Consider the following 9404-nt stretch of genomic DNA (forward strand, 5'->3'; position numbering starts at 1 on the left):
TGAATAATTTTCAGGTACATTTCCTTTCCTTGTGAAAGATACCTTCTCTTACCTTCATTCTCAAAACAGACTATTACAAATCACAGAGCATTTCGAAAGGTCTTAGCACCAAATAATTCTAGGTAAGATGAACAAGCTATTACTGTTGTTAATGGTATTCTCAGGATTCTAAACTGTCAATCAGGGTAAGCTTCATCACAAACACACCCTCCAAGAAGTACTAGCCCCTGCAGAGAATCTAAGTACTTCCTTCTAAGCCATCTGTCCTGGAAAGCTCTATTAAAACACCTACAGCAGTTGCTCTCATGTTTAAAATAGCTATGAATAAACATAAAACACTAAAATACATTAAACCATATACATTTTTCCACTTCAAACACTGATAAACTACTACCCAAGTCTATCTGGATGTCTAGATGGAACACAAAACCCAGAGGTTGGAAATTTAACCAAAGGAAACTAATTTTTTTTTTCAAACAAGGAAAAATAAATATTCAGCTCAAGAAGGGATGGGAGGCTCAAAAAGAAAAAAATAAACCAGGTTAGGGAGAAATGTACTTGTAAATTACTCCCTGATGGAAGAGGGACTCAAATTTTAAAACAGGAACTTAAATTACTCAATGAGCTACAAACTAAATTACTCACTGTTCTGCTTACTGAGCTACAAACACTAGAAAAAATTAAGTATTTCTAAATCAAGTTTGAAGGATCAGAAATTAATCTATTATGTTCTACTAAAGAAGGAAATTGTATAAATTTCAACAAGGAAAAAGTAGGATAGTATAAGAGCCTAAAGCTAATGCTGCAACAGCAAAGAATAATGAGAATAAATTATTTTGAGAATAAATGAGTACCAGGAAGCCAAAACAAAGAGTTCAAATTCTCCCCTCACCCCATGATCCTCCCTCCTTCTGCTTAGACCATGAAGGATATTCTTTGTATACCACTAAGAATTCTATTTAGAAAATAACTTTTGATCTATGTGTCGAAACTTCTTCACAACAGAAAAATGTTAGGCTCAATCCCCAGACTGCAGTCTCCTCAAACAAACACATGGAACACATTCTAAATTCCAGGTCTTTCACATCTAATACCAATTATTCAGAGACTGTGGAAATACGCTGCTGCTGCTGTTGCTGCTGCTGCTGCTGCTTTAAGGTTCTGAGGGCTGGGAATGGGGATGGAATAGTGCCAGAAGAATCAGAAAGACAATTACATTTGTCTTAAGCTTACAAACATTACCCCAAAAAAGCTTAAATTCTTCAGGAAAAAATTAACATCTGAAAATAAAATTTAATCTTCAAAATTAATGTGAAGAAAAGTATCACCAATTAATTGATTTTTAACTGCCCCACCCACATTTACTGCTAAAATGTCCACCCATCCATCTATAAACACAGAGAGTCAAAAGAATACAAATTCATCGTGGTAACAACACTGCAGATGGTCATTTGCTCACAATCCAGTCAAAGTTTACTTTACAGACTAAAAACTGGGAGTGAGGACTGGTAAAAGCATTCTGGGGAGAAGCTCACTTACTCTCCATTTATTTTCAACATAAAGTTTAAGGCCATTCCAGCCACCATCTAAATGGAAGAAAGGTCCTTCATTCATTAAGCAAATATTTACTGAGTGTCTTATTACATACTAGGCACTTAATAAATATTTCACACAGGGTTATTACTAAAAAGCAGTAAATGCATTTGAATTTACAATGAACAAATGACTGATCATATCTAGAAAATTTAGATAGTGCATACAAAAGTCTTCAAATGTTAGGTTGTGAGAGAAACATGATACACAATAACCATAATTCCATCAAGGTGGTTTCTCACTTTTATCACAAATTAAAAATTTATTACCAATTACAAGGAGTCGATAATCAGAGCTTCATCCTACTAAATGGATCTTCAAAAAAAAAAAAAGAGTTAATCTCCAATATTCACAAACTGCAGAACAATTAATCTACACTTAGTTTTCTTAGAGTAATATGAGGGCAAGCATGTACTGGAAACTTTAAGAGACCTTCTCAATTCTTTGAAGAATTAATCAGGGAAAAATTTTCTTGCCTAAGCTATTAAAATATCTCCAATATAACTAGCTATTCAATCCAAACCCCTGAAGTCTTTGGCTTTCCTTAGTTATTGAAACAGTTGTGACCAAGGCCTCTTTTTAAACAATCTGTGTTTTTCCCCCAGTATTTTGCCACTGGTTTAACTCTTTTACCCACAAAAATAAGAAATACTCAAGCCTCCAGCTTCTGAAAATAACATCTGGATATATGCACTTAAACCTTGAGAGAATGTCCCAGTTTTTATTTAAAACTTTTTCACTTAAAACGAGAATGCTTTCAGCAAAATTAGACATAAATCAACTTTTACCGTATTAGGAAATTGCTATTTTCAACATTTACCTTAAACCACAACATGGATTTATCTTCTAACCAGTTAGCTTCCTGTCTCTCCCCAACTAGATTAGACTGCAACTCCTTTGAGAGCAAAGGACTACTGGACCCCATGGTCTCAGCTAATATAGTTCACAAACTCTGTAAGTTTCCACACAGATATAAATGTTGCTAGCTTTAAGCCCATAGGGAATTCTTTAATATTTTAAAGCTATTTTGTTAAGAGCAGGTGTCCTTAACTGGTACTATAGCTGCATACTACTAGGTTCTTAAAGTCCCAGAGAGTTTCCAAAACCCCTCAGGGGGTACATGAAGTCAAACTATTTTCATAAATAATACTGATGTTACTTTTATTTGTTTACTCTTACTCACAAGCATGCAGTGGAGTTTTCCAGAGGTTACATGATGTGTGTTATCTCAAGAGACCGAGTGTGAAAGCAGATATGAAAATCCACCAGTCTTCTACTAAGCCAGACAACAAAAAGAGTTGCCAAAATTAAAACAATGCTACTCTTCTCACTAAATTTTCGTTTTTGAAAAATACAGCTATTTTATAGAAATTATTATTTATGTTAACAGGAATGGATTTACATTGTTAATTGTAAATGATTTAATAAATACATATTTTACATTTTTCTGTTTTAACTTCTAGTATAGCAAATATAAATAGATTTAAGTCAACCAAAGACCCTTCGGGTCCTCAATAATTTTTAAGAGCATAAAGGGGTTCTGAAAACCAAAAGTTTGAGAATTGCTGTGATATACAGTTACACAACATATACAATAAATGTACCCAGTGCCTTCCATAGATAAGAAGCTCAAGTTAATTCTGAAGTATAATTACTTCTTATACCCCCTAATCTTGTTGAGTAATATATCTCCCTGTAAAACATAATTCAGCATAAAGCCAGCCTGTCCTAGGCCCTATTTAAAGGGCTTTAGATATTTAAGTCTTCAGAGTTCTCTTTATAAAGATGTTCTGACCTATAATACCACCTACTATTCAAATAGTGTTTGGAGTATCTCAAAGCTTTCACAAAAAATGACCCTGTTCATCCTAACAGCAACCTGCAAAGTCAATGTGAGGTAATACCCTTTTCTACAGATGGCACAATGAAATCGATGCTCAAAGGAAAGAGAAGTACTTTCCAAGGATGTGTTGCTACCTAGCAGAGCTTAGGATGTTGGTCTTTTGCAATTTGCTTGGCTGCCTTAAGGCTGTTTCACCATGGTGTAATTGCAACCTCCCAAAGAAAACAAGGCAAGGGCATTACTTTTATTGTCCCAGTGCCAAAACAGGGATTTTCCCCTCCCTAATAACAACGTAATCAGACCCAAACCCGATCACCACATCTTTCTGCACATTGGCTACCCTTTTGGAGCCCTACCAAAAACAAAAAAAGAAAGGAAGAAATACGAGAGTGTTGGAGAATAAATACCAGAATATATAATGCTCCAAGATGATGAACTGATCAAGGACCCACAATTTTAATAATCATTTAATCACTGAAACAACAGGCAGGCAAGAATAAGATCAAGCTCAACACAAAAACATGAGATTATATCAATGAATGGATGCCAACAGATTAAAGTGGGAGGCCCAAATGAAACTGGTTCAATTCACAGAATATGAACAGAAAGGAAAAACCCACATAAAGTTGTGAAACTTAAGCTTTACTGGTTCTACAGATGGAAGCACATGACTAGAACCACCCTCCCAAAGCAATGTCAGAGAAAAACTTTGTTGCAAGATACAAAGATGCTATCTTACCCTCTGGACAGAAATCACCCCTCCCTTAGGGCTAGAGGTATAACTCTGTTCTTTTTTTTTTTTTTTTAATCAGCAGAAGCCTCTTAGTTATGCTCTATTTTAACTTAAGTTCCTCAAGAGATACTCAATTTTCTGCATCTCTTTTCCACAGTCAAGTGGACACCCTGACTAACAAAGGCAAGACTGACTCACAACAGGATATCTGCCACTTGCATAAACTCTTTTCCTTTTTTTAGATACATGTGCCCAATGAGGCCATTTTAAAATTTGATGTGATTTTACCTAGAAAAAGCCAAAAGCATGCTGTCTGCTTGTAACCCTATAGTTACCACAGGTGAGCAAGGAGTAATTTCATCATTCTTCATGAGGTATGCTTTTCCTAGTGTTTACTTTGATTTTTTTTTTCACATCTCTTTTGGGGGGAAAAAAAAGTTACACTTATAGCACCACAGCTATAACTACAATTATAGCTAATGCACTACCAAGCAATTTGTAAAGCAATTTGATACACCTTATTTGTTGTTTCATACTCAACATTCACTGTAAAAGAAACATTCTTAGGTAAGTTTCTGCACCCTCATAAAAGAACTGCAACACTGCACTGTAAAACAAATTAACCAGTTAATAATCTTTATAGGCTTCATGCAGAAAAAGATACTGACTTTACAAAGCCAAGCCAAGCATCCAACCTCTGAGAGCTCAAGGAAACCGCAGTTATTTCTATTCCTTATCCTAGAATGAATTTTTCTTTGCGGCATTACCTGAGTTTTTCTCCAAGGAAATATTCACCCTTTAAAAAGTAACCTGTCAAAAGTGTTAGTGCATTCTCTAAACTATCTTCCCAGCTCCGGCACACAAGGAGAAATGTCACACAGCTAAATCGTACGTAGCATTGCTATTTTCTTCCCTTTATTTATTCAAACGAATTTAAGATTTTTGAAATGCACAATTCAAATTTTACACTACAACCCAAGCTATCATTGATCCTCTCAAAGCTAATAAACAAAGACTATCAGCAGCACCAGGGCCCTACCAGGAAGTAATCAAAGCAGTGTGGCCGGTGCGATCCTAAGTCTCTAGAGCAGACAATAAGGGGGTACTGGGGCTTCGAAGGGGCCTGGCAGAAGGAGTTAAGAAGCTTAAGCAATGCAAAAGCATTACATAAACCTAATAACTGTCCTACAGCACAAAAACTCGGAAATCCCAAGGCAATTTCGGACAATCCGAAAGATATGAAAGACAACTCGAGCTACCCCTCCAAAGCAGCTGCTCGATTAGCCTTCTCAGCTTTTTAACCAGCAGCCTGTTTTCAAACTTCACCCTTTCTGGCTGATGAAAGACTCCGACCTTCGCCGCCTGAGTACTCAGCACCTCTCCGGGTCCCGGTTCCCGCCGGTCGGCGTGGGTCGGGTCGCGGGTGCATGGGGGGCCCAGGCAGGTAGCGAAGGGCCCCAGAGCGCGCCCCGCAGCCTGGACAAAGCTGCGCCCCGAGAGCAACGCTTTTGCCGTCCCGTCAAGGAGGGGACGAAACTCGGGCCCCGCCACACGTGCGGCCGCCTTGTGGGGGCCGGACACCCGCCCCCGCCGCCCCCGACCCGGGGACACGGGCCAGCGCAGCCCCCGATCACAGCAGGGCTGCGCGGGGGCGCGAGCCGCTGACCAAGGTCCCCGCTCGCTGCCGCCCCCACGCGCTCGTGGGCCCCGCGGGCTCCCGCCCCTCACGGGCCTCTCCTTTGCCGGCCGGACCGTCGGGCCCCGGGAAACAAAGGAGCTGCCGCCGCCGCTCCGCCTGCCGCCGCACCACCCGCCTCGCCGCGTACCCCTCCCCAGCCGCCGAGCCCCGCTCGCCCTCACCCCTTCCCAAGTCCGCGCGCCGGCCGCCAGCGGCCCCTAGACGGCAGGCCCCACAGAGCCGGGGCCTCGGGTGCGCTTCAGGGCCGCCTGGGGCCGCACTCACCGCTGCAGCACCAGGACGACGGGGAGCCGTTGGGGAACTTGGCTGAGTCCGGAGCGATGCAGACGCTGGAGCTGAGGTGCGGACACTCCATGGCCACCCGGAGAGCGGCGAGAAGGACGGAGGCTCCGGGACCCGGCGAGGTGGGGGGCGGAGGGACTAAGAAGGATCCGTCTGGGGTCGCTCCTCGCCGGGCGCTCGGCAGACGGCAGCTGAGTCCCGAGCCCTTGCGTCAAAGAAAGCAAAAGCTTCCGGGAGCCGGGTTTTCCCGCCCGCCGTCTCCTGAGGCCCGGCTCCGGAAAACGTGGTACTCCGGAATCCGGGTTCTGCCGCCACCCCTAGGCTGGGGGCTTCCGTCTTCCCAGGCTGGCCCCGCCCTGCCCCGGGCAGGCCCCGCCTCCAAGCCCAGCCCCGCCCCCGTCCTCTCCCGCGGGGTGGGGGTCCCCGCGCTCGCAGGCGGGTCGCCCAGGGTCTGGCTGCACTCGGAAGTGACTTTCCCAACTCTGTTGGCCGGGACTGCCGCGGCTTCCCCGCCCCTGGAAGGGTGGGGCGCTAAACCAGGGCACACAGGGCCAGTCCGCCGCTTTTACCGCGGCCGGGCGAGCGCTCACAAAGAGTGCTTCTGCGTTGTGTGTGGTGGACTGGCTACAGCGCGGTAGAAAATCTGACCACACAAAAAAAATGTGAAGAAAATAAAAACCACCTGGGCAGACAGGCTCTGTGGCCCCATTTTTACACAGGAAGACACAAGCTTAGATTAAGGGCCTAGACCCACCGGGGTGCATAGGTCCCAGAGCAGTGCTAGTTTAGTGTTCTGCTCCCTTCGGCAGGTGCGATAGTGATCGAGTTCCAGTTTTTGAACACGTGACCTTAGCCAGCCACCTGGGTGCTGAGTGGCTGGTCCCGCGTGGGCACTCATGAACCTGTGTTCAACCCCTGTCACAGTGACTCACCATCTCCGTTACTTTGAGCAGACGATCGGACATTCATACCTCACCCTCAGTGTAAATTTAAGTGAGATAGTTTTAACCTGCGTTTGCTGAGAGCGCGGTCACTGTTACCAGGTGACGAAAAGAGAAGGGACCTAACAATTGTTAAACACCCACTGCTGCCTCCTAACCAGGCACTTTACAAATAATACCTCATTTAAACCTCGCACCATCACGCCAGCAGCTGTTACCATCCCCCTTTTTACCGTTAATCCGTACTAGGATTGGCTCCCAGGCACTCTGATCTCTTTGTGGAAAAAGGATAGGGCCAGCCTCTGGGGCAGGGGTTACGCCCTAGCGAGGCTGCGATCTTTGTGGGGGCACTGCCTTGGGGATGTCTGGGGCTATTACAAACATTGCCTCAAAGTTGGGGCTCCTTGTAAAACCCGGCGAAGGAGCAACAGGGCCAGGAGGCAGGGAGGGGGAGGGGAAGGCTGATGTGGCAATCCCTCGGGCCGGGTGAGAGGAGGAAGGAAGGTCAGGAAATGATTAACCGGGCCAGGCCGGGTAGTGGTTAGAGCAGAGCACCTCCCCACAGGGCAGTCCTGCAACAGTCCAGGAGTGCCCTCTCAGTCACTTCCCACGCTTCGCCATCCCCCACACTACCCGCCACCACTTGGTTTCTGCCGCGCACTCCTCTGCCTAACGGTGTCCATTCACCTGCGGCATCTCTGTTGACCCTTCCTTACTCTCCCCCCATTCTTTCCCCCCCAGTATTTCCCATTCCTCGGTCAACACTCTTTGGTTGCCTCCCAAGTTTTGACTGCTGTTAGAGCAAGCCATCTTGAGGTTTTATGGCAGTGCCGAATTGTGGAAAGTGCGGCTGCTCAAATCCTAGCTCTGCTGCCTACTTGAGGACCAACTTTAGCCAGTGTTTCTAGTCTTTCCAAGCCCTTTATGTCTATAAAACTGAGAAAACAATGCTTATCTCCAAAGGAAGACGTGAGAATTCACAAGACTTGCCACCCCCAGTAGGAAGTCAATAATTTATAGCCCCCCTTTTTTTTAATGACAGCAAGTGAGAATAATTCCTAGGAAGGGGGAGTATAAACAATAGATGTGCCCTCTGCTCAGGCTCTCCAGCCCTCTCCTATCAACTGATTCTTTTTCAAAGCCTGTCTGGATCAACCTGTTTCCCTCTGGACAGCTACCCCCGATTATCATCCATGCTCCTTCTTTTAGCCATGGAACTGACTCACCAGGGTCTTTCATCCTGGCGTGTAATGCTACTTTTTTCACCCTCAAAAGGACTCAGTTTCCTTATCATCTAGACCTCAGCTTGAACATCACTTCCTCAGGGAGTCCTTTCCCGACCCTGCCCCACCTTCAGGTTACCTCCAGGTGTGTGATGCCCTTGTGTGCCCCACACTCTGCCTTTTAAAAACACTCTTCAGCAGCATAATTATTTGTTTAATGTCTGTCTTCCCCTTGGAGGTCCATAAGGGTAGCAAACAAGTCTGTCTGGTTTCCTGCTCTATTCCTAACATAACATGTGGAACACAGAGGGCGTCCAATAAATAAGTGCTCATCATGAATGCGTGATCGATTAGCAATGTCTACCATGGGCAGGAGTTTAGTAAGTGGCCCAACAATATGCCAGGTAGTTGGCCCCCTCTTCCTCTTTGCTGTGATCTCTAAATTTCCCTTAAGCTCAGATTTTATCATTGTCATGACATCAGGAATGTGAGAACACTTTGTAAGGTGTAAACTGTTGGGGGGGGGGGAGAAAGAGAAAGAAGTTTTAGAGTCTTCTCTCCCTAACTAGAATAAGCCCCCTCTGAGCAGGAGTCCTAACTCAGTTGTCCCTGACTGCTATAGACCGCAGAGGACGAACTATGACTATCAGGCAATTCAGAGAACCTGGACAAAATCAGAAGGCCTCCTGAGACTTTTACTAGATTTACCGAAAACGTTTCTGTCTCTGCAAGTTTTCATAATAATAAAAATTTTTAAAAATCCCCCCCCCAAAAAAAAACCTCGTGGTGAATAAATGTGTCAAACAGAGGAAGACCACACTGTGCAATCTGCTTTTTTAGTCCCTCGTTTCTTCGGTTACGTTTAATACTACGTTCGCTTTTTGGTTCTTGGCCCGCATCCCTTTGGCGCTGAGAAGCCGCTGGCCTCTGGGAGTCCCCGCCCAGCCCTCCGCTCGGGAGCCCCCGGGGGGCGGGGACCCGGGAGGAGGGCTGCTCTTGCCAGCAGCCGCGGCAAATTTTAAGTGTTTGCATTTTTCAGAGGAGAGGAATGCACAGTTTCAACCATACTATCAAATGTTTCTCTTCTAAA

At 44.7% G+C, this 9404-nt stretch overlaps 1 protein-coding gene across 5 annotated transcripts in view; it reads right to left on the reverse strand.

The window, feature by feature from the left end:
- Positions 1-6546, reverse strand: part of USP3 (ubiquitin specific peptidase 3) — a 101254-nt gene extending 94708 nt beyond the window's left edge. For 2 of the 5 annotated variants that reach the window (XM_021094087.1, XM_021094102.1), the window contains exon 1: positions 6133-6546. In XM_021094087.1, coding sequence (XP_020949746.1) covers positions 6133-6223 — 91 coding nt within the window. In that variant the 5' untranslated portion in view covers positions 6224-6546. Of the gene's footprint in view, positions 1-52; positions 5491-5522; positions 5632-6132 lie in introns of those variants that run through there. The other 3 variants (XM_021094093.1, XM_021094119.1, XM_021094114.1) reach the window with 3 other exon arrangements.

This window comes from Sus scrofa, chromosome 1, assembly GCF_000003025.6.
Source record: "Sus scrofa isolate TJ Tabasco breed Duroc chromosome 1, Sscrofa11.1, whole genome shotgun sequence".
Lineage (NCBI taxonomy): Eukaryota > Metazoa > Chordata > Mammalia > Artiodactyla > Suidae > Sus > Sus scrofa.